This window comes from Haliotis rufescens, unplaced genomic scaffold, assembly GCF_023055435.1.
Source record: "Haliotis rufescens isolate VD_foot unplaced genomic scaffold, xgHalRufe1.0.p SCAF_19, whole genome shotgun sequence".
Lineage (NCBI taxonomy): Eukaryota > Metazoa > Mollusca > Gastropoda > Lepetellida > Haliotidae > Haliotis > Haliotis rufescens.
Genome location: NW_025963879.1, coordinates 18,530,716 through 18,557,468, shown reverse-complemented (window position 1 = coordinate 18,557,468; position 26,753 = coordinate 18,530,716). Strand labels below are relative to the sequence as shown.

The window sequence follows — 26,753 nt, the reverse complement described above, 5'->3', positions numbered from 1 at the left end:
GGCAATCTTCCATGCTTTCTTCAACGAACTGTTTTTCTGCAATCGGCATGCACGGCTAAACAGACCACAGAACGTTAAACCACTAAGTGTTTGTTGTTAATGGAGAATTGTATCGCTACCCCTACATCCACACTTTTTGTTAGACAAGATATCAAGGATAATATCCGCCAAACGTAGTAATCCCCTTAGCTTGTTTCATCGGCCTTGGCGACCATTCCTTCCTTGACGTAGAAAGGCCTTGTGGGATATTAACTGAATTAACATTTTCGGGTGTGTCCTTTTTTTCAGGATACAAAACACAATACAGCCCCTCAAGAGGATTACGCCATTCCCAAAATGGGGTCCTTGAACAATGTTGAACTGAAATCTGATTAAAGATCTAACATTTTAGGTGGAGATGTGTGTGCACGACATACACGTTTATGGCCAACAATCATGAAGATCAAACATTATTTGTAAAAAGAAATGAAAATAATATGATTCAAAGAATTCCTTTACGATACTTTCGTGAGGAATCCTGTAGAAATATTTTTCAGAAAACCAATCTTATTTGCTGTGTTTAAATCAGTACCAATTTTGCCATCAAATATCATTGAAAAACAAATCATTATTATTATTATTTTACAAAAAAATTAAAGCATTAGAGTGAGTGAGTGAGTGAGTGAGTGAGTGAGTGAGTGAGTGAGTGAGTGAGTGAGTGAGTGAGTGAGTGAGTGAGTGAGTGAGTGAGTGAGTGAGCTGTTTAACTTGTTTAGTTGCATTCTTGACTTTATTTATTTACATACTTCTTGCCGGTGCACGAGATTAACTCGCATGCTGAATGATAGGTTGGTTCAAAGTAGCCCTTGTGCAATATCTCACACGTCTGGGTGAAGAAAAAATAGAACGCATATTGTCTTGCTTCATATACAATCATCCACATGAGGATGACTCACACCTAATACTTGCTATAATTCTACTGGGGGTTTTAAGGATAGCTACTGACAACATTTTAAGTTTGTTTTATACTCCTTTTGTATTTCAATGCCCCACATGTCTTGAATGCTTAATGGACAGATTGTACATATTCATATCCATATAAATGTTGAACCGGTAACATAACATTTGAGGCATATTCATAAATCATTTCATTTCTAACCAATGACAAATGTCACGCTGACATTAATCCCGGTTTCTATGCGTACCAGCGATTCTAACAAGCCATTTGCACAGTGTGATACCTCTATAACATGATTATATCCCAAGGACCGAAATCACAAAATCCAAGGACGCATGTACCAAAATAATACAAAAATCTTATTTTTCTATAACACAGCGAAGGCATTCCCATTTTCGCAGATTGTCAATTGTGCTGTTTTGCGTCAGTGAATTCCAATCCTATGTCAACCTCGCTAAGCCAACACACAGCTAAACAGTAGTTTGCCAGCTAGTATGATAATTATAGTTATTAGCGTGTTATTGACATAATTACACTGCATTAGTCACACTGACTCTGGTACACGTATGTGTGATCTATGCTTTACTTACAATGGTGTGATGAATTTCTCAACATACCAAATAAGTCATTGTACGGTCAGTCCATATTATGAAGAACATCTCAACACTTGGGATCATGTTTTCATAACTCTGAATGTTTTGTTGATGTAGTTATCAGGGAAATAGTTTCAGTGTACACAGAAATAGACCCGGCTTTGTGGTTCAGAATGCAAAAAGTATTATTTGACTTTGTTCTTTGTTTGAGAGGTCATTTTGTTTTGTTTTGGGTTTTTTTAGATAAAAAATGGTGGAGATATCTAGTTTATCCTGAGCGTCATTATTGAAGGTGCATCGAGGTATGTAGGGTGCCAAAATTTAACATATGCGTACAGGCGTCAATAGGTCTAAGTATGTTGATAATGTGAATAACAGTTGAAGTACATGTTGTTTATGGTGTCACACTGATTGGATGTTTTCATGAAACTGGAAAAATGGACAACAATAAAAAACAATGAAAAGTGCAGATTGAAGGTGATGGAAAAAAATACCCAAAACACACAACTGAACGCAACCAGTGTTTAGCCCATGCACTTGCAATACATGAATAACAGCCTGTGTGGACATATAATAGTTCCTTCCAGATGCAACTGAACTCCACTCTTTAATGACCCCCGAATAAAGACACAAAGTATATTTTTTTCTATAAGTTTTTTCACTTATTTACGGAAGAGAGTAGTCCTTATGCAAATTTCCTTCCATTACCAGATAAAGATAAAAAGACATGTCACTTTTTATTTCTAAGTTAAAAAAACATCCCTTAAAAGTAATATCCTTCTGTTTTCAACAGAAACATGTTAATGACTATTGAATTTCCAGCATGCAATATGTTCTCAACAAGCCTAGGACAACATGGCTGCCACTGCTGTATTGACAAAGATTGGACGACTTTCTCTCCGAACTTCCTCCATTCCTAAACATGAATAATTATCTACAAACATGCTACAACCTGTGCAAGTTATAACGCACTAATATTTACAATGCTGCTTACAATCTCGTGAGTAATGCCTTGGTATCAACTCCCTATTGACTTGGTGTCTGAGGAATACAAGCTAATACTGCACTCCTTATCACAAGACTTACCAACTGTTGTAAACTGTATGTCATGAAAAGATTACATATTAGGGTGAAAGTTCATGTAACGTTTATAACACTCCACCCTGTAAACAAGGAAATTTTGTTCAAATTATGTCTTTCATTTGATATGGAAATATCAATCCAACAATCTGACACTTTTACCTGCAGATTTAATGTTTATAAAATAAGTGCACTTCCTACACATGTACTGACTATATATAGAATTAGCAGTACAAATGAGAGTGAGTGAGTGAGTGAGTTGGGTTTTAGGCCACTTTTAACAGAATTCTTCAATACGAGCATGGTGCTGAGGCAACCGAGAAACATAATCGGGATTCAAACCAATGATAATAGGTTCTGGTGTGCCCAAGGGATGCAACTCTGCATAGCGAATTGCGATGCTTCAGACTACTGGGACACCAATGCTCCCCTAGTACAAAAGAGAAATATGAGGAATCTCTGATATTGACTCACTGACAGTTTGTATTCACATTCATAATGCTCTCTCACCAGCGAACAAATCTCATTAAAATCAAATCTATTATTCTAATGATGTTTGACCAGTGAACAAAACGTTTCTGTGCATGACTTATGAATTTCAGTGTACACTCATAACTTGTGACATCCTTATTACTGACTCTGCAATAAATGGACTAAATATCTATTTCGTAATAAGGATGTACAATGTATAATAATTTCAACTTGAACTCTGTTCTGCAAAATAAAATGTATCCTTTCGGCTTACAGAAAATGGGCTTGTTTGAATGAGCCCTTAGGAGGTCTCAATAATATTCATGTTAATAATTCAAGACTACAGATCAACATATTACGTTTGTGACAATAAAACAAATCATTGATAAACCAGAACATGATTCTTGAAAGACAATATTTCAAAATCACGTAAAAAGATATTCATTTCAAAATAATTTATTGTCTGTTAACACCACAAAGGCCTATGTCTGCCTTATTAAACAACCTACATACCAAGTCAAAGAGATAAGACACAAATACCCCTCTCACATATCCCCCTCAGATAACACTAACGCCTACCCCTCTGGCTGATAACCCATTGTTTACACCTAGAGTGGAGCACAACGACGTCTATCAGAGTCAGGATGATAACGACATTTATTGCCTGATGCTAGTTAACTCTATAATTGCTTATTGACCCTAGCTTCCACTGAGAAATGCATTATAGATTCAAGAGAGTTTTATCCATCGAGATCTGCTTTATTGGTTTCGGATACGGGCAGTGCCAAATTATTGTGGTTATAGTGGTTAAATTGTGTTTTCTGAACCCTTCACCGAGCCAATAACCGACAGCTGGCCTCTGGAATGTCTTTCAGAAACCATTCCGAGTTTAAGAAAATGGACCAATTTCAAAATACCTTGCTACAGTTTTAGTACATAATGTTTATACAGCAGTACAAGGATAGATAATCTGTTTCCGAGACTAGAGAATAAAATACAAAATTAATCCAACTCAAGTCTAGAATTACTTGGCAAGTCCAGATTGCTTCAGCTCAAATTGAGCACTGTTTTGGGCTCCATTAGTATTATATTTTTTATATAAACTTTAAAACAAGATAACTTTATTTCTTGGAATAAATGTTAGTTTAAGGGATACAATGTCACGAACCCATTAGTCTCAAGAACATTAGTATCCAGTTACACATTTTTTACAAGAAAAGTGAAAATCAAGATGATCTGTTCATGCAGGTTGTCCATGTTTTTTTTCAGAAAGATGTGACTTGTAACAATCTCTGTCATGACCAATCCTTGCCATGAAAATTACAATGCCAGAGAAGTTAAATTTTTTGTTCCTGTTTCCAAATGAATTAACATCTAAATTACAACACTGAACTTGTGATTGACAAGTGACATACACACACTGACAGGTGCTTGTTATAGTATCATATCACCCACTTCTCGATCCACTGAATCCCAATATCTGATCCCAAATGTCCCCTCCTAGCCCCAACCCACACAATACACCCTTTACGTCCTTAAGTGCCCCAAATACCCCCCATATCAACCTCATACCCCGCATACCCTTCAAATACCTGGTGATGATATTGAAAAGTTTATGAGTCTCTCACACGAAATGTACGCTTTCATCAAACGATACATCAATCACCTGTTCTGGGAACTGAAATACACACAACTGCTACAAATGACCCTATTCACTTACATGCGCATGAAATAGCTTAACGAGCAAATTTCTTTTGCCTTGTGCAAAAGCATCTGTAAATTTGAACAAAACAAGTTTGAGTCTCGCAGGTTGTACAGATGAACGATGGGTACAGAAATCGGTCAAGTCGAACATCGCATTTTGATTGTGTCAGCAAGTCAACATGGACACACGACCAAATAAAGAGTAGAGAGTATTTTTTATATATTAAAGACATGCTACAAAACCAGTGCATGTCTGAAGTGATGCAGCTCGGACGTTTACCACTTCGGTGAAACCCACGAGCATGGGTATGGTGCTGACAAACCTAGAAACATAATTGGGGCGAAGTAGAATTCGAACCCACAATCAAAGATTTCTGGCGTGCCCAAGGGACCCAACTCTGCACAGCAAATCGCATCGCCTTAGACTAACAAAATGGAAAACAAGTTAATCTACAATCTGTTCCCTAATTCAATGTCTTATACAGTTTCCTCAATCAAGATACTGATACATATTACTTCGGCAGTTTGAATACATTTTTATACAAACAAATCCTATATATCCTTTTCCTCACCCTATCTTGTCATGGCAATGTAACCACTACGGGCTTGAGGCACCTTGGCTCTGCCCCTGATATGGGGCAATGGGCACCGAGCACCAAGCAACAGAAATGAACGAGATGGATTTAACTCTTGGTTTTTATCCCTTATATTTTGTTGGTTTGTTTGTTTGTTTAACGCCACACTCAGCAATATTCCAGCTATATGACGGCTGACTGTAAATAATCGAGTCTGGACCAGACAATCCAGTGATTGACATCATGCGCATCGATCCACACAATTAGGATACGATGACATGCATCAACCAAGTCAGCGAGCCTGACCACCCAATCCCGTTAGTCGCCTCTTACAACAAGCATGGGTTGCTGAAGACCTATTCTATCCCGGATCTTCAACAGTCTTATATTTTGTCAAATATGTGATGTGACTACCCTGTCATGGCTTCACTTTTTGAAACTGAAGTATGAATATCCTGGGGTGATTCGTGGTATTCATGTCTTGTCAAATATTACTCAAAGTAGGCTTGGAATGGCCTTCAGATATCTATACTGCAAGAAGTACTTTTCTCAAACCTATTGGACAATACTTCTCCGAGTTGAGCCATCCTTTCCTGAATCGCACTCACCAACAGCATTCTCACGTGATTTGACTATAAACTACACAATCATTGAAGTTGGTATTTCATCTTGAAAGCTTCAAATGAATTCTAAAGATGGCTTGATAAAATATGTCATTCCTGAGACAGACACACCCAGCACAACACAATACAAGTTCATCGTTTCTAAAGTGCCACTGATGTAAAAAGTATGACAAATCGCCCAGCTCAATATACCAGTGATAGGCATGATTAGGTCTTTACACATAATACTTCAAGAATGGCGGAGGACATTTCCAAATTCGACGCATCAGTGACAAAAATGATGTCCAATGCAATGTCCTATTTTGACTTGTACAATATGTTCCCGGGCCTTTTCAGGTGAACAATTGACTTTCCTTTGCATGTGTTTGTGATGAGTGCCACCGGTGAGGCAGGATATGCGATCGTACTATCGATTCTGCTTTATGCAGAGATTTCTATTGGATAAGGAAAAGGTTTTGTCACTTTTTTTTACTTCTTCAGTGATCTTCACCATCTTACTTCTGTATCATCTGCTCCCGGTCTACATCACGATCTGAGAACTTGTTTTCAGCCCAACCACTCATCAAACATTTTGTTAGAGTTTGTTTTGGTTTGTTTTTTTGGTTGTTGTTTTTTTTTAACTCTGCACACAGCAATATTCCAACTATATGACTGCGGTCTATAAGTAATTGAGTCTGAACCAGACAATCCAGTGATTGATATCACGAGCATCTATATTTACTTATGTTTCTGGAATATTGCAGAGTGCAGCGTTAAACAACAAATATTGTTTCCAGCAGGGCTGGGATGAGTCCAAATTTACTACCCCGGTACCCAACTTCCTGTTACACGACCCTAACCAGGTACCCGCTGTAGATATCAAGAGATAGGTACAAACTGTCTGATTGAGAAAAAGTTTGACCGTAGCCCTGGCAAAATGTAAAACGATCTGGTCATGGATACACTGAAGTTTGCTGCATGAAGTTTTATCTTTATTCAAACATATAAATGTCAGAATGAATGGGTGGATAGTCAGAAAGAAATGCATACATTAGCGACTTGTAGTGTAACCATGGAGTACTGTCATTAAATTATATATATCATGTGACTAACCACAGGTCCAGGTAGTCCTGTGGGTACCGGGGTCCTACTCAGTACCCACCCCACCCGACCCGAGTACCCGAGTTACCCAGCCCTAGATCCCAACAGCTATACATAGCAGCATAAACAAGTTGTTGGAGAGCCATGTAAGGACATACATGTGATAATGAAATCCCGGAGAAATCTCCCCCCCTCCCTTCTTCCCCCGGCCTACACACATCCGCCAAGACAAATCTTGGGTGATCCTTTGGCCCAAACTCTCCTGTCATCCAGCATATTACCACAATACACGAATCTTTGCCGATATCCCATCAGCTTGTACAATACACTTATTTTTATAACATTAACAACATGCAGTAACACCGACCTACCAGATAAAGCGGCCGACCGTTACTAAGCTGTTTTCAGAATTTGTATTATGTAAGGCATAATACAACCTGGGTACATAAATATTTATCAATTACCGTATTTGACGTAATAAGCGCCCAGGGCGCTCTCAAAATTAGAAATAGGGGGCTCTTATTAGAATATAATTTTGGTGAGAAAGAAAACAGAATGGAAAGGTCGTAATTTCGTGGTTTATGCTGACACCCTGAAATGATACAAAAGAAAAGACTGTGCATATTATACACAACAGATATATTTTCCAGAATTTAATTGCCTATAACTAAGGGTGCATTTAACACACAAGTGTGTATTGTACACGAATAAATAAGTGTACATTGATCAATTGGGATCGTTCACTAGTCAATATATATTACGTCGAATACGGTACCTGTTATTTTCCAAAATATTCACCTACATACCCTTATGACATATACCTAGATATAAACATTATAACCATTACATATCTATATTGAATGACTAAGAACTAAGTATTATTCTTTAATACTACTCCAGACATATTTCAAAAATATGTCATGGTGACCAAAAAGCAATTTTCAAGCTTGAAAAAGATCAACTGAAGAATTCCTTGAATCGTTTTTTCCCTATTAATCCGACAACCTTACTCTATCTTTTCTTATTTACTTTGAAGGCTGACACAAAACTAAAGGCATTCAAACTGATTTCACTAAGCTATAAATGATATAATAGCAAACAGCGCTACATCCTCGTTTTCCCACACCCACACCTTACAGAGTGAGCAACACATACACAAAGGCCATACATGCAGGTGATCAGAAAGGAGATATGTAAACATGGCCGTCTTGAGAAGCTGAGTTTGACACAAGTACATTTTGTAGCTCATGCATGGCACGGTAAAGAACAGGAGTAGTCTCATTCAAATTTATATCTATATGCATCTCTAAAGCCTTTTCTTGATTCATAATCCTAAACATATTCTGGTCCTATCAATACTCAAATGAGTTGTCGTATAAAAAATCCTTCTCATTGCAAGTTCAAAGCAGGTTTGGAATACAAATATTAATAGGGGCAGTATCATAGAATTATATGGTATTATATATGATCGTAAAACAAGATCATATTTCTTTGCATATACAAATTATTCAAGAACAGTTGTAACATGAAAATGTAAAAACAACATATTTACACAAAAAAAATTAAAAACTTTAAACATATTTAAAAACAACATATGGTAAATCATATATGGATAGAATACCATGAATACTGAATTATTATGGACTATGTTTAGCATGCATAGATGGCAGATGGATATCATTCTGTGTTTCTGGGAATATGTTGTTTTAAGATAACAACCAATCCATTCAGTTCCATTACTCCAATAATTTTCTGTTGTAAGACTGACATAGATTTGTAAACATTGACAATACATTTCTAGTAATAATACAGGAGTATATAACTGAGAATGGGAAAACCTTCCTTAACCTTTGCATGAACTAAAGGTTGTTCAGCTGCAAACACCTGTTTGACCTTACAGGGATTTGTGTTGGAAAATTAACAAATAGAGTCTAAATAGTGATACATTGAAGGCAAACTCAACTTGACACACCAACTATTACCTATTTCCCCATTACATGGATACCAGAGGGGTCTGAGTTGGAGGAGTGATGGACACCTTGCTTATTAATATACTTCGCACAAACCACAGCACCATTAACATTTCGGTCACCTACATCTTTCACTCATACATCTTCATCATAATTTATGTGGACAAATGGCAAAAGCTTACGGAATTTAACTCTCTTGGGCTTTAACAAATGCTCTGCGCAAATAGGTTTAGAACTATCTGGGAAACAAGACAAGGGAATTACAAGATGTGCATTAAACAAAAAGAACTATATTTTCAATATCTTTTTCAAACAAAATGATTATATCTATATGAATCTTCTTCTCTTTTTTATCACATCAGTATTTGAAGTAAAAAGCCACATTTATGGAATTCAGAATTCCACCCACACAGTTGAAACAGTGATTGAAGTTAGCATGAGGTAAGACTTCCACGCGTATTCCCCCTAAAAATATATATATGATCAAAAGAATTGAGCGGTAATGCATACATATATAACTTTGGGAGGGAGGATATGTGCGGATGTCTTTCCAAGCATGAAGATAACATGGCCAAGGGGTCCTTGTTATAACCCTGATGTTACAAGTTCAAGATTTAGGGAGTCCCTAGATTCCAATACCATAGCGGCAATACCCCAGCAAAATGAAACGTTTGGTGAGTTGGTGAAGTAGGTGAGGTGAGGTGAAATTGGGTTTAAGTTGCATCCAAGATTCTTGCACTCATATAGCAACATGCATGCATGTGTTTGTGTGGCTGCTTGTACTAGTTCCGACTGATGCTGATTTATAGTGTTAGCTCACTAAGATACCATACCGCAGTTTTAACATGAATACCCCACTCAGACACAGTGTATGTATATACTGACTCTGAGCCAACCAGTCCTTCTTTTAGCCCCTTTATGCCGAGCGCCAGACAGGGTAACAGTAAGTACAATCTCTAAAAGTCTTTTGGTATGACCTGGCCGGGGATTGAACCCCGGACCGTCTGCTCTCCGGGCGGACGCTCTACCACTAGACCACAAAGTCGGTCAGTTGGTCAAGTAAGTAGTAATTTATAAAAGACAGTCTCTAAGAAGCACTAGTATAGCAAAGGTGCTGTGTTTCAGCCAACCAATAACTATGTAGTATCTAATTAAGAAGCATGGTTCAACTTTCACATCAAATTGCAACCTTCAGACTCCTCAAGAAAGACCCCTATTAGAAAAGGGATGGGTCAAACCACCCATTTTCACCCTTAACAGGTCACCTAGTCCTTTCTGCTTGTCATACTGGGCTATATCAAGGATATTCAATCTACAGCTTCATCAAGATCAAAGAAAGATAAAGACATTTCAAAATGGCTTCCTATTTATTTGCTCCCCCAAAAATATCCAAACAGAACCGATTCACATTCTTTATGAATTTCCCCCTTTCAGGATCATAAAATGACTCAATGACTCAACTATCCTTGAAAATAATGAACAGGATGAGTGGGTATTCTCGTTTCACCTGCCGTAGGCAACGCCATTTTCGCTTGAATGGACGACACCTAACTCTACACACGTATCTGCTTTGTACAACCTACAGAAACTTATTCACGCACCTGTATTAATGGTGTTATATATATATTCATGTGTGGGTGTGCTTTTAGCTATTTAGAAGTACAAACAATGTATAAGTATATGAACGAAACAATATTGACTGCAAGATTGCAATAAGGAAAAACGTGACAGCTTGAACAAAAGGAAATGGTGGTAGGGAGACATTAATGTTTGAAGCCTCTAATACTGCAGTAGGACTTATGAAACGGGATAGCCCACAGTATGGTGAATAAACTTTGGGAATATTTATATCATCTTTGAGAGATTTCTTATTATCACTATGGAAAGGGTTGTGTCACTGTTTTTGTCTATATTTATTTATATATATTTTTTTAGTGATGGTAGGTGGAATATCTTTTACTGATATTTCAAAACTGTAAGCTAGTCTATCTTCACAGAACCTCATAAACACATTGACGATTGTTTTCATGTTATCATATATCACTAACATCATACTTGTTAACAAAAACTATTCAAGAAGATTCACAAGCTGGTGTTTTCTGATGCTTTCCCATTAGCCATGAGCTAACAGACATGTGGACTTGTCGCAGCCTTGAAATGGAGGAAAGTATATTTTACCCTTTTTTAACTGTCTGTGGTTGTTTGGGCAACCTTGTCATTTGCTTAAACCAAATTAATTGCAAATAGTGCAAGTTCTCTACCACTGGGAACAGTTCAGGGTCTCATCAAACCTAACATACATACATATGTACAACCATGTTTGGACGAAATGTCTGATCAATATCACATGCACACAAAATTATCCCTTAAATATGTTGAGCATAATACTATGTCACACTGACATGATCTTGAAATTTCGGACAAAAGACTGTTTATTTTATATTTATTAATCAAATTAATTACAGAGCTTGACCAAACACACCTGGTCTAACAACAGGCTGAATCTTTCAACAGTGGGAGATTGTTGTGTGAAAATAAAGATCAATGGAGAAAACACATGTAATTATTGACACACAATTAATCTTTAAAAAAATTATTGATTGTTTTCACCAAAAGGTCCAATGATGTGTTCAAAAATATAATTTTTACTGTCATGTTCATTTCTGTACCTTTTCCTTATTTAAACATTTGTGACAGCAAATTCTATGATTTGGTTATGCAGGGTTCAGGGATTCTTGAAGTTTGCTCCTATAGCATTCTAAAATAGGGACGCCTTCAATCTCTAACATTCAGCATTAGGGTCAGAACATGGACCTCTCGAAAACTCCAATGGTTGTGTTGTTTGCATTCATCACAGAGTTTTATAAAATAGCTGTTTTCTATGCATAATATTATTGTCTATCGATATATTTTATGAAACAAAAATTATTTACATTTTTTTTAAATCATCTAAAAAATTACTTTACATACTGAAAAAAATATCAACAGCATGGGTACATAACCATTCAGTAAGAAGTAAAATTAATTTCTTTTTTAAGTACACTTATAATGTATTTTTAAAGGTTCTCATAATTAAGCTAAGGACACTCCAATTACTTCAGAGGAACACCTTAACGAGACCTTGCTTACTGGCCCCTCAAGGCACGAGACAGTAGTTCACACACCCCCAAGGGGTGTCCGTTAACTATGACATAATCACGATAGGGCCTTAAACCTTCACTACTGTAATTGCCTGGGATGTTGAGGGAAGCTGGTCTAACCAGTTATCACAATATAGACATGTTGAATGGTAATTGAACTGGTAATTGGAAAATGGACAATGTGTTTCACGCCTAATTGAAACGTCACTGCAATTTCATGACATAATTATTGTTTCATCCGAGGATGTACCCTGAGAAATTGACATGCTTTTGTTGTCATTGATCATCCATGAGGAATTTATGTTTAAGATAAGGCTGAAACGTGAATTTGTCATAACTTAACCTGTAAAGGGATGATTCAAATAAAAGAGAAGCGATATCTCCAATCCTGTTATGACATATTTGCATCCTATCTTGTGATCTGATATCAACATTTCTTGGAACCTTCAATATTCTCAGATTAGTCAGCTAGAAAAACGGTAATATTTCAAATAGTAATATACTTTATTTCAATACAGCATTCTAAATGATTGAACAAATCAATGAGAGAAGCAAAAGGGTGTTGTTTTAAGAAAAAAACGATGTTAAAAAGAAAGGCCTATGCGACATTGCCGACAGTCACCAGTAGAACTCTACAGTATTGCATTTATATATATTTATAGGAACCTCCAGGTATCCCTCTTGGAAGGCTAGTATCGTTTTGTTTAAATAAAAATACTAAAATCATCCAAGTGGTATTACTTACAAAATCATTCATCTGACATCTTATTATGCTGTCTATCATAAAATGTATCTATGACCTATTAAACAATATTCGAACACTGAACGGTTGAATACAGACACCGTTGTCTTCGTGGTGTCTTCGTTTAGATACGTGCATATATCTCAGACTATCTGTTGCAATGTAGGACACAGGCCGAAATCTGATACCATTATTTGTACCGATCGATATTGGCGGAATGCTGACTGCCAGAGTTGCAGTGTGCGGGATTATGGGACAAACGAACGTCGACATTAGCTTGTCAATTTCACCACTTCGCCGAATCTCGGTATGAGATACGTAGCATGTCACACTGAAAGAAACATCGTTTTCGGTGGCAATCAAAATAATACTTACTGTCAGGTGGGCCTTTACCCGATCCTTTGCTTGTTAATGACTGACAATCAATGACAACTTCACCATCTTTTGAAAGTCGTAATGCTTGGCTCCCGAACATGTACAAATCCTGGTACTTTTCTTGGGGTTGCCCCCGGAGAAAAAATTGGGCACATTGGAAACACACTGCCCATGCCTGTTCTTCATTTATGGCATTGTTAAAACTTTTCACAAGATCCGATAATGAGAAATGATCGCTTCCTATGAGTTTATCCATTGCGGACTTGCCGTAGAGCGCCATGACTCTATCATAGCGACACCATCCAGCCAGCGAACTTGCGCGTGCTATCTGCCGGTTGCCAGACAGTACAAGGGGCAAGTAACTCTCACCACAAAATGAGCCCAACTATAGTCTGTTTCGTACAAATACAGATCATGCTTGAACAAATAATGGGCACGTCAAACCGTGCCTTTGTCGTTAATATTACGGGAGGATAAGATTTGGGGACATTACACGTTTAGTTTTGTCAGAGATCGTTTTATAAAGACTCATAAAGCGTAATGGACATTTAATATTATTGATTAATTTATTTAATGTAGTTGACACTTCGTTGAACCAGTGACCATATGATCTCTGGAAAAAAAATGCATATCGGATTTCTGGTGTGAAAATTCTGTATGACAAATCATATATTTCGAATTTTAGTTATTTTCATGTTCAAGGTTTCGTGTGATTTTGGTTCTCTTTGTAGCTCACCATCAGTGCCTCACGGTCTCGTATTAACATTAAAGGGTCGCCAAGTATTGATGAATCTTATACTTTAATAAAATCGCACATGTAAATAATAATCGTGATACCAGCGTGACACTTTCAATACAAATCGCCTACGAAAGATCCTATCAAAATAATAATCCAGAAAAAGGGAATATTGACAAGTTTCCTTTCGCGGACGTGAGGGGAAATTATTAACTGTATGTAAGGATACGGCTGTGATATGCATTATTTATACAATAAACTGCTGTTAAAATGAAAACAGTTTTATTTGTCACTTCTGTTTATAAATAGGCATCATTGATTTCTAAATGGGCGGAATAAAAGAAAGGAGTAAGCACTCATTCAACCATGCCGCTTGTTTATAGCTGTGTATCTCCGTGACAACACCTGCAAATCGGACAGGGGTTACTTAGGTAAATATATATTCATAAATTTTCACAGGTTAAAGAAAAAGGGACGGTTCAAATAGTCAATCTACGCGCACTGATATAAAATAGCTATTAAAACAATTTAATAATGATGTTTATATCTATAAAATGAAGCAAAACAAACCAAATCATTCGTCATTATTCTAAAATGTCATATTTCCTTCACTCATTGTTTTTATTGATTATTTCCAAGACAACTAAGTTCAGTCTTAGGTAGATACTGTATTTATCTCCAAATAATTCATTAGTTCGTATATCACCTAATCATATGGATTATATTGTGCTCGCGAAGACAAAGTTGACATGGAATTTTGAGTTTTTATTCTTTCAACGCGATGTTTCGGCACGCCAATTAATTGAAATTCATTGATACACTACACTACACTACACTACACTACACTACACTACACTACACTACACTACACTACACTACACTACACTACACTACACTACACTACACTACACTACACTACACTACACTACACTACACTACACCACAACAACAAAATATTTAGCCTATTCATTTTGCTGATGATTCTCTAGCAAGTAGAACCGTTAAAATACGGGGAAAACGTCTGGATACAAACATTCAGAAGAAAAAATATTTGGAGCATTACATCGACCCGTTGTCGTAATGAATAAAACATATTTTAATCAACCTGAACCTGCATCTATACGCAGAAGGTGTTTCACAAACGAAGACAGTAAGATAAACAAATTTGTCATGTAACACCCATTAACGTCTAAGTAAAACACAAACAACAGTAGATTTTTAATTCTCCCTGCATTGTTTGTGTTTATGAAATCACCTCTGGTCCCCAAAGGCACGCATGCCACAGTCTAGTTCCGGCTGTGTCGGGGATAGTGTTAGGGGTAAATCCCGGCGTTAGATAAACCACACCGAAAGTGACAGAAAAAAAAATCTATGTCACGTTTGCTTGGGATGAAAAAGTTATTACTCAAACGTAAACCTAACATGTTGGAGTTAAGCACGTTCTGGAAACATGGCTGTACATTCGTGGACAATTAGCATCAAACTCTTTATAGGATATTAGACCGCATTACGTGTTTCTCTGTATTTGTGTCTGATGGGTATTGGGCAACTTCTCTGTTTGTAGAATGTTTTTCCTGTGCAATTTGACGGGATAACAAACCAGACCATGGTTTTAGATTATATTTGACAGGAATGTATCTACATGTACGTACATGTACGTGCAGAAAATTATAAGCTATGGTGTAGTCGCCTCTCCCAATTTTTTATTCTGCTCACCTTATATGACACCGTATATGGCATCTAAAGACACCATAATGAACGTATTTTACCGAAAATTTTACACAATTTGGTATCTTTATCGCACATGTCATGTCAAAATGAAAACTTTACAGGACTAGTACACATGTTTCCGATACAACGCTTTAATATAAACACAAATGTCAACAATGGAATATATAATGCACTAAATGTAAACGTTTAAGCAGCTATAATAGCCAAAGTGGACAGAATTACCATAACAAATGCCCGCATGGTATCAGAAATCTGCGGGCCACTGTAAATTACATATTTCTGAACTGGACGAAATTTGCATGTTATAGTTGAGGCAGTCACAGTATGCATGTCTTTGGTAAACTAGCACATCTTTGCATAGTTTTAAATCGGTTAATTTAAAATTCGTGTGAAGTTAATTGAATGTTTTTAATATATTTTGATACATTTAACGTATGTAACGCCTATTTTGCATATAACTGTGCAATAGGTTACTTCTATCCAAGCACTGAAATAGTTAGTCCATTTTAAGACAGGACTACAATTTCTTTAAGCTTCAAGAAAAACCAATTTGGCCGTATCAATTGGAAGATGGTAAAGAACTTAATGAAGCATACCGCTTCGCGTTTGACGGACTTTCTTTGTGTATATTTCACACCCAGTTTAGCGCAAGTTCTTCAAAAACGTTGATAAAAACGTCATAAAGAGAAACATTGGACGCGCTAACATGTTTATTCGGCCTCTATTCACTAATAACTGTTAAATAATGTTTTTAAACATCCAAATATGGGCAAACACGTTCTTAAGTACAAATAACATAGCATCATCGCGCTCTTGGTCTAATTCAACTTTTTAAATGATTTTAAGAATTTTACATCTGTCTTGGCTCGACCATATCGATAATGTTTCCTCCGTTTTGTTTGTGTGAAATTCTGGAGATGAGGTGTAAAAACGAAGGTCGATTCCACTCAAATGGGACCATCAGGTGCATTGCATGGTGTAACATAATTTCACAATATGTAGAGAAGACCGGGAGACAGCACGTGTTTCGCTTTTGGGAATTCCTAGTTTTCATAACAGGCGAGTTGTAATGTTTTACAGAATGATATATGTACGGTTTATTCAAAGTCAGACACTTGAATATTGAACACATCGGATGTTTTCCTTTGAGTGAGATTAACGCGTGTTTTACTTTCTAAACATAGACATCGGAGAATGTGAGTAAGAACCTCAAGATCAAAGACAAAAATAGTTAAAACTGAATAGGCGAACACATATCCTAAAACGTGAATTCGTTACATACACATATACATCGTGAGAAATCTGAAGCAAATCTGAATGTTATAAATACCTACAAAATATTATTATTATGATTATATTCTTCGTGTTCCGTAATTACACATAACTCCGCGTTTATCTCAGTAGGATATATTTCCCGCTGTCATGTATAGATATTTGAATTAAAATTCCACCAAACCAGTAAGAGAAATGACATGAAATTAAATATTCTTTTAGATGTGTTTTAATAAGAGTGATATTTTCAAATTGCATTATTCTTCTTATTGTTGTTGTTGTTATGATGATGATGATGATTATTATTATTATTATTATAACCGACAGAAAAAGCTAAGTCATCTTCCCCCACTCAACAATTCTATAGGATTATTTTAATACAGCAAATAAGTCGCCTTACGCCAGCATTGCAACTTACGTCGCACACAATTAACAACCGCATTGTAACAATACACGTCGCTGCAAATTCCAACACTCGATGTCTCAAATTTTCTTCCGGTATCATGGAATTCGTTTCATGGTATAATTTTCCCGAACAGGAAGTCAAACCCGTAACGAATATTTTTCTAAGAGCTCAATCATGTTTCTCTCGATAGAGTAAACACACACACAACATATCAGAGCGTCATTGAAGCCGTTGTTGTACATGGCTTCGTAGCCTGTATCGACTTTAGCCTATTAATTTAGGGGATTCGCTCCCAAGTGCATACAAACACAGCGGTTATAGAATTGTGTGGAGACAGGGGGAATTTGATTAATCTCTAGCGGGGGGAAAGAGAAGGATATGAATGGGATACACAGTGCGTGTGTGATGAGGTGGATGGTTTTGAACTTTTTTTCTTTTCTTTTTTTACATTTTTGTATGGTTTGTAATTTCGTTTGAAACACTAGATGCACTAATAACAATATTTTTCTTCGGATTTCTGCTATTTCTGTAATTTTCACTTTATTCCGTATTGTTTTATTGTGTTTTGGGGTCTCCTGGAAGTCAATACTATTTGTTTGAATTAAATACATTAGTAAAATTGCAACAAAATACAAACTGATACACTTACTATGACACGGCCAGAAAAAAACGATCAATATTTATACGACGGGTGGAGGGAGTTCGGTGGAGGTTTGATTCCTTACCTTGTGTTTGCATAGTTTGTTAATCTGCTTGGTGAGGATATCCATATGAAAAGAAAACAATTACTTACTTGTTTGGGGAATGTGATGTAATAAAACGATTTTAGGATGAAGTGTCAGTGTGGATAGACCAGTGCTCTATGTCAATAATATGACATTTTGTGCAGAATTGATACTTTTTGGAGTTAAAGAGATCATTAAGACAGATAAAATGTTCGATTTATTTTTACTTATGGCAAAATTCTTTATTTATAGATGCTAATTCCAAAATATAAAACCTAATTTTCATGTTTATAAAAAGGGAGCTTTTTAACGATACAACATTGAAAAAGATATTGCTTTCAAGACAGGTAATCAACAGAAATTCTATGGTGCTTGAATGCTGTATCATCAACTTTTCGAAAATGAAGAACAGCTTTCATTTAAACTTTAGTTTGATACTTTTTTACTTATGATATAAAAACTTAAATAGTTAATGCATAATTGATTTATGCAGTATGTTCGAATTATTAGAGTGAATGTGTGAGTGAGAAGTATGTTATTTTCTGTAAAAAACTAAGATGTACTGATAAGTTGTGCTATATGTCATGGGCTTTCTGCTACCCTGGGCGGAAGCACATTTTATGTAACAGTTACTTCTTTTTAAAAATAGTAAAAGAAAAAAACCAAAAAAACCCAATCCAACCTAAAGATACAGTTAAGGACAAAGGCGAAATATGGAAACATAGTTTATAAACTATCACCCTGGCGGTTTGAAATAAAATCCACGCAATGGGATGCCTCGTTACTCGAAATCTCAATGTTGAATAGATGTAGTATTTAATTTTCCTAAACAAGTAAATAAATTTTGAAACCAGAGGCAGGGCGCAGTTAACATGTAACCCAAGTTCCGTCCCTTGGGCACACTATGAGGTATTTATGGGTCGCTTCAAACACTTCCAGCAGTTGACGACGTGACCCCAAAACGCATATTTAAACCTTGCCATATGAAAGTTGAAAGAAATGATTATCACGACACTATAAGAATAAAATAGATTACACCAAATCAGCTATTCAATAACAAACTTGTGACATATTTTCATAATTCGTTGTTGGGAACTCCAACTTTTGACTAAATCCAGCAACACACAATTCTCAACGTCATACCCATATATTGTGACGTTTTGCACATGTTGCACAACTGCAAAGCATGGTGTGAACACCACGTTTGGAAATATCAAATCGTTTGCCATCTATTTATACTGGAATTGCACAATCTTGTTTTGAGTATATAGACTCAACACGTGCTCAGTTAGCTCATAGCAATGGCTGTACGTGCTCAGTTCGAAGGAAATAACGAGATCGGGGTTTTCTCAAAGCTGACAAATGCTTACTGTCTAGTTGGAATCGGGGGCTCTGAAAACTTCTACAGGTGAGCTAGCATGTGAAGTAACATAGATGGAATCACACAACACTGATCCAGTCTTAGTAATTGACAATTTAGTTTTAGAAACCCCATGTGGATCTCCGTAATTACACCTAAGCTCATGGCAAATTAACCAAAAGTTAAATAACACCAAATCATCTGTGATTTCCACTTGTTTGTGTTTGTTTGTTGTGTTGAATTGAAGAAGTGAATTTGAAGAATTGATTCAAAGTTGTAACTGTGGAATTCAACTTAACCGAAACAATGGTTGTATGCCATGTGATTACATGTATGTGCAATTATCAGATTATGTCAGACTCCCTGTGATCATGGTGAGAAGTGCAGAAATATTTTACACGTGAAGGAAATATACTGCCTTTACTGGCAGTTTTACCAATTTTGTCTGCTCACTTAAATCAAGCAGTCACATCTTACGACAGCCATAGGTTGCTGGGGACGTGTTCTAACCCCGAATCCCAAATGGGCTCAACGTTTTGTAGTGTAAGGATTATTGAGCATAGTTTGGTGCCTTTGACAAAACTGCTGCTGTGTGTAAAACTGAGATATAGTGTGCATAGTTATTCTAATCATTAAAAAGTCATGAACTGCAAGATTGTTGTACATCATCTATTGAATCGATTTAGCAGAAAATCTTTTTTTGAAAGCAAACCTTGCCAAGACTGCCAATAGTCCAGTGTATTCCCTTATGAAGTATCACATTGCAATATACAAACGTTTTCATTTTCAGTGTGTTTGAAGGGGAATTGTCAGAATCAGTTCCAGTCATTCATGCCAGTTTATCAGGATGCCGTATCATAGGAAGGATGTGTGTTGGTAGGTAGCCATCGTCATTGTCTGAATTTGTTCTGCATTTGTATAATTCTTTGATATTGCAAGTTCAATTATATTACCACAAACTTTTGTTGTACATATAAAAAAGTAATCTTCTCTAACTCTTTGAGTCTATTGTCAGAACTTGTGGCCTATATAATATTTTTGGGTATAATTTTGCAAGTTCAATCATCATGATCACATCACCACAAAGTGTGAGTGTATGTCACAAAGTGATCTTCTCCAACCCTTTGAGTCCATTGTATTTTTGCCTGCATGGTCTAGTTGATGAGAGTGTCATAGGGAGATTGGTGGTCATTGGTTCGATCCCCGGTCGTCTCATACCAAAAGACATAAACAGATGGTACTGATTACTGTGGCTGCATAGTGTTTGGAATTAGGGGACCAAATAAGAACTGTCTCTCTCGGCAATAATCTTGAACGAGTTGTTAAATCCCATTTCACCTCACCTCACCTTACGTTAGTTTTGAACACTGTCAAGTGTGCTTGATCAGCACAGTTTGCAAAAAGTATTTTATTGTAAGAATTCCACAGATTTTTTCAACATGTGTTTCTTTCTTTCCAGGCAATAGGCATGGTCTACTGGTGCCAAATTCTACAACAGATCAGGAACTTCAGCACATCAGAAATGCTTTGCCAGATTCCGTGAAACTTCAGCGAGTAGAGGAGAGGTTGTCTGCCCTTGGCAATGTGGCTGCCTGTAATGACTATGTTGCGTTAGTTCATCCAGATTTAGATAGGGTATGATTTCGTTTTCTTTGGTGAAAATAAACACCAGTACTTATTACAACTGGGCACAGGGGACACGGGTGACCCAGTTGTCTAAGGCGCTGCGATTCGCTCTGCAGAGTTGTGTCCCTTGGGCTCGCCAGAAACCTATGATTGTGGGTTCGAGTCCCGATTCGGCCCGATTATGTTTCTGGGTTTGTCAGCACCACACCCGTGCTTGTGGGTTTCACCGAAGTGGTAAACATCTGAGACCTGCATCACTTCGGGCTTTTCTCCCACATTAAGCTGACACACGGCGATATAACTGGAATACTACTAAAAGCGGCGTTAAACCCAACTCACTCACTCATAACTGGGCACACATTGTAGATTTTTCATGGCTTTGTACACATTGTGTTCCTCCATCACCCATGAAGACATAAGGATAAGGTTGCTGTGCAGTGTAATAGTGATGCACGTCTGTTTTTGGTATTAAATTAGGCTGTGTATAACTCACAGAAATCAAATGAGACCCAATCCGTGCATCAATTTTGGATCAACTCTACCGTTATATTGGAGCAATGCTTAGCCTAGAGGCCACATGGCTATGGCCTATGTTGCATGTACAACATTGCCGATGTAATCTGAGATTTCGTTGGTTGGAGCACTCACTAGATCAAGGCAGTTGCTTGATATCATTAGCTACTAGAACACACAGAGGCAGTAGGTATTCACAGGTGATGGAAGGAACTGGTGGATGGGAACCCATGAAGTGATGAAGATGTTAGGGATATGATAGATATTGGTATAAGTCACAGATCACTAGTTCTGCTCCTGTTATGATGTTTGGTCTGCAAGCTATGGTTTCCACGAAAGTGTTAAAGTCTACAATCTGCATCACTTGGGTCTATTCCTTTTACAAACAGTGGTCCCCCATGGTAGAGTGTATCCCCCATGGTAGAGTGTATCCCCCATTACATTCAGTTTACTTTTCTATGAATATAAACATGGGTCTACGGGTGGCTCAGTCGTCTAAGGTGCCGCAATTTGCTCTGCAGAGAATCCCAGTTTGCCCCGATTATGATCCTAGGTTTGTCAGCACCATACCCATGCTCGTGGGTTTCACCGAAGTGGTAAACCGTAAACGTCTGAGACCTGCATCACTTCGGGCTTTCCTCCTACATTAAGCTGACACGTCGTGATATAACTGGAATACTGTTAAAAACTTCGTTAAACACGACTCATTCACTCACTCACTAATATAAACATGGGCTAGAAGTAAATGTACTTGTCCCGATGAACAAAGTCTATTTCTACTTGTAAGCTTTGAATCTACTTCCCAAAATTTACCTACCACATATATTCAGTTGATTTGACACTTTCAAGTTACATTTCGTCCGTCTCCTGTCCTCAGCAGAGCCTAAAAGACCAAAATGAAAGTAGCCCAGGTCGGAGACTGCAGTTACTTAATTGACTATAAGTGAGACAATGAATTAATGAATTGGCTTTCATCACATTTTTCACAACACTTTGGGTGTATTTCATTTAGTATTGTCATAGAGGTATAGGGAGAAGCCCAGAATTATTGAAAATGATGTAAAAATTGATTTTGCTGTGAAGAAGCCCGTGACAAGGGCCCATACATACACTAGCCCTTTGAAAGAATTAGCAGCCACAGTTGAGCAAGCATGCATTAAGTTTTTATCTCTTCATCCTTTCTGAATCATATATTTTGTGCTTATTTACACATGTACAATGGCACCCAGAACATGTACACTAAGTCTTGTCCGTGAAGGTCCGGGGTAGAATAGGTCTTCAGCAACCCATGCTTGCCGTAAAAGGCGACTATGCTTGTCATAAGAGGCGACTAAGGGGATCGGGTGGTCAGGCTCGCTGACTTGGTTAAAGCATGTCATCGATCCCAATCGCGTGGATTGATGCTCATGGTATTAATCACTAGATTGTCTGGTCCAGCCTCGATTATTTACAGACCGCCATCATATAGCTGGTATATTGCTGAGTGCGGCGTTAAACAACAAACAAACAACATTAAGTCTTTGTATTTATTTCAGGAGACAGAAGAAATCATCAACGACACGCTGAAAGTTGAAGTGTTTCGTCAAACCTTGGCAGGAAATGTCCTTGTTGGCAGCTATTGTTCCTTCAGCAACCAGGGAGGCCTGGTAAGATGTTTTTTCAGATTTCAGAACATACATCTTGACCACTATAGTAGATTCAGGCCCTTTAATTTCAGTGCCGAATGATATATGCGTAGAGTAAATGTGGAAAAGGGGTCCACAACAGCTGAGTTAGTGTCATCTACCCTGTGGGCAATAACCAGGCCGAAACTATGCCGCCGTTACTTGATAAACAAGGCTATATGGGGAGCTAATGGTCGTACAAGTGTCTCACTGATGATTTTTGAAGATTTGTATGTTGTTTTTTCAGGTCCACCCTAAAACCTCAGTAGAAGATCAGGATGAATTGTCTTCTTTGTTACAAGTTCCTTTGGTGGTGAGCAAACTACAAATCTAAAATCATGACATCATTGGCTGTTTTTCGGTTTTGCTACTCGGGAGTGTTTCTTATTTTGTCAGCAGAAAAAAAAGATGGTTTTATTTATGCATTTTACTGATGGCATGGTCTTTGAGAAGCAAGAATAATCCTATGTTATTTATTTAATAAAAAAGAAAGGTGTCGGTATTTGATGAGGTCAGGGTGGTGGGGTAGCCTGGTAGTTAACATCTTCCTGAGGCAAGGGGGTTAAGTGACTATAAAAGTCCAGTTCCCCACCCTTGCCGAATGAGGCTGGTATTCCAGAGTTACATTTTGGCTGGACTAACAAATCTATGGATAATCCAATCAAAATCGCGTAAAGAACTACATGGATTTCAACATGTACGGGATTTGCTTTTCATGTTTCTAATAAATGTGCTCAAGTAATTTGATGCACTTCGCGGCGTAAGAACCGTTTTATTACAATATAGATCTTGATTATCGATCAGGTCGTATTGACTGGGTGCCGCCATTTTGTTTGAAGCAAGTGCAAGTGATACGAGTGTTGGAATCTGATTGGTTAATAGGAGCAACATAAAAGGGACATAACTCATAATAGCCGCTAGTGGCGCTACGATCGAGCCTGCAAATTCCAGCCTAGGGTGGGAACTGGACTTTTGTTGTTAGTTAACTCCCTTGTGTCGGGAAGATGGGTGGTTAAAGCATACGGCATCACTTGATGAGGTCAGATTATGTTGGATACTATCAGCTTGAGCAAGAGAAGTGCTTTGCTATAAATCTTCTACTATTCTCCTAAATCAAGTATGTTGGCATTGACAGTGTAGCCATTTAACTCTTTTGTTGTCATAGGGTGGTTATTATGAAAGCAGCATTATGACTTTAGAAGCAGGACCAATATTGATCTCGTCATGACTCATCTTCCAGGCAGGGACCGTAAACAGAGGAAGTGACGTCATAGGAGCAGGCCTTGTGGTCAACGACTGGATTGCTTTTTGCGGTCTCGACACAACAGCCACAGAACTGTCAGTCATAGAGAGTGTGTTTAAATTAGGAGACAACCAGCCGTCCGCAGTCGCATCAGGGATGAGGGACGCCTTGTTAGACAGGTGAGTGTATTGCATCAGGGATGGGAGGCGTTGGTAGACAGGTGGGTACATTGCATCAGGGATGGGAGATGTTGGTAGACAGGTGGGTACATTGTATCAGGGATGGGGGACGTTGGTAGACAGGTGGGTACATTGTATCAGGGATGGGGGACGTTGGTAGACAGGTGGGTACATTGCATAAGGGATGGGGGACGTTGGTAGACAGGTGGGTACATTGCATCAGGGATGGGAGACGTTGGTAGACAGGTGGGTACATTGTATCAGGGATGGGGGACGTTGGTAGACAGGTGGGTACATTGCATCAGGGATGGGGGACGTTTGTAGACAGGTGGGTAAATTGTATCAGGGATGGGGGACGTTTGTAGACAGGTGGGTACATTGTATCAGGGATGGGGGACGTTGGTAGACAGGTGGGTACATTGTATCAGGGATGGGAGATGTTGGTAGACAGGTGGGTACATTGTATCAGGGATGGGGGATGTTGGTAGACAGGTGGGTACATTGTAACTGGGATGGGAGACGTTGGTAGACAGGTGGGTACATTGTATCAGGGATGGGGGACGTTTGTAGACAAGTGGGTACATTGTATCAGGGATGGGGGACGTTGGTAGACAGGTGGGTACATTGTATCAGGGATGGGAGATGTTGGTAGACAGGTGGGTACATTGCATCAGGGATGTGGGATGTTGGTAGACAGGTTGATTGTATTTTTTGATGGCATGAAGAATTATTCAGTTATGATCTTTTCTATTTCAGTATGACATAACGACAAAGGTGATGGTAAAGGTTTGAAGTCTCCATCCTCAAAGTGCTACTGTGTCAGTATCTTGTGACGTGTGATGAGGAGATTTGCCAAAGACTAAGCAGCGGGCTCCATTTCGGAGGGGAGATAACTCTTGAGTTACAGGGAGCAATTTCAAGAAAAATCAGATAGTTCTACATACTGGTGACTGGATTTGAAAATACCTCTATTCAGCATCGTCATTGATTTAAACAAAGCCCTGTTTCACAAATTCATCTGGCATTACAAAAATATCAACTCCACGTTGAACTATGGGATTCATGACCTTTGTTTCATTCAGTCTGTTTTGATTAAGTGATGTCCAGTTGTAATGAATCAGGTTTACAGTGATTCAACTTTATTAATTATAACAGAATCATGGAATTATCTTTAAGACAATTAGAACATACTTTTATGTTGTTAAGTTGTCAAGATAATAAACAGTGATGTAATCTTTTTGAATAAATATTGAAAAACGAATCATAAAATTTGAGAGAAATATATGCTCTGGTTCACTCTTGCCCATCTGTTGTCGTCAATGAAATTCATACTATCAATTAGAAGTTATCAGATTTTCAAATCAGAATAGAGATGTTTTAAGGAAGTGGAAAGGTCTGTGTTCTCGTGTTAGACATTGTATGCACATATATCGATTCAAGCATATGTTGATTTGAAATGTTCTTATGTTGACATTTTGACGTGGAGTTGACAAAATAGTGTCCTTATTTTGTGCTCAACTAACATCAAACTTACGTTCCTGACACCATACTTTTACCCCTGTAAATAAACATGAATGGTGTATGACCACATGAAATAAAACCAGAAAGGAAGTTTCATGTTTGATACATTGTGTTGAATTTAATTCCTGCGAATTCAAAACCTCTATCACATCATTTCCAGAAATCCTGTTTTGGCTGTCATCACATCATAAAAATCTTTTTCACCAGAAGTCCTCTTCACTGTCAACTACCAGTATTCATAATCACTTGTGCAGGTAATAGTATCTCGCTGCCCAGGCCTCTTGTGCATGCACAAGGTGGGAAATCTCACTTCTTTCCTGTGTTAATTTTTTTGTCTACATACATGATATACATTGTTGTATTCTTCTGCTGACATTGTGCTGCCAAGGTAGAAGAATGATGTCACAACCTCACAACAATCTCATTAAAATCAGGTCTTTGACTCTGATACAAAGATCTCCAGGAAGATCTGAGCAAAATGTGATTG

General features: G+C 37.7%; 2 protein-coding genes across 8 annotated transcripts in view; one reads left to right on the top strand and one right to left on the bottom strand.

Moving 5' to 3' along the window:
* Positions 1–13,630, bottom strand: part of LOC124137530 (protein spire homolog 1-like) — a 133,064-nt gene extending 119,434 nt beyond the window's left edge. For all 7 annotated transcript variants that reach the window (XM_046503861.2, XM_046503862.2, XM_046503864.2 and 4 more), the window contains exon 1: positions 13,291–13,630. In XM_046503861.2, coding sequence (XP_046359817.2) covers positions 13,291–13,570 — 280 coding nt within the window. In that variant the 5' untranslated portion in view covers positions 13,571–13,630. The remainder of the gene's footprint in view (positions 1–13,290) is intronic.
* Positions 13,631–19,304: 5,674 nt separating this feature from the next.
* Positions 19,305–26,369, top strand: LOC124137532 (eukaryotic translation initiation factor 6). The gene is made up of 7 exons (XM_046503870.2): positions 19,305–19,568; positions 20,311–20,396; positions 20,980–21,155; positions 23,195–23,305; positions 23,571–23,636; positions 24,564–24,745; positions 25,502–26,369. Exons 1-7 carry the CDS (start codon positions 19,462–19,464, stop codon positions 25,509–25,511), a joined length of 738 nt encoding a protein of 245 aa, XP_046359826.1. The 5' UTR covers positions 19,305–19,461; the 3' UTR covers positions 25,512–26,369.
* The last annotated feature ends 384 nt before the right edge of the window (positions 26,370–26,753 follow it).

Excerpts from the sequence above, each read along its gene's own strand:
- LOC124137532 (XM_046503870.2), top strand. The coding sequence starts at position 19,462 with ATGGCTGTACGTGCTCAGTTCGAAGGAAATAACGAGATCGGGGTTTTC. Across the intron at positions 20,397-20,979 it reads CATAGGAAGGATGTGTGTTG|GCAATAGGCATGGTCTACTG; the intron begins GTAGGTAGCCAT and ends CTTTCTTTCCAG. Across the intron at positions 23,637-24,563 it reads TGTTACAAGTTCCTTTGGTG|GCAGGGACCGTAAACAGAGG; the intron begins GTGAGCAAACTA and ends CTCATCTTCCAG.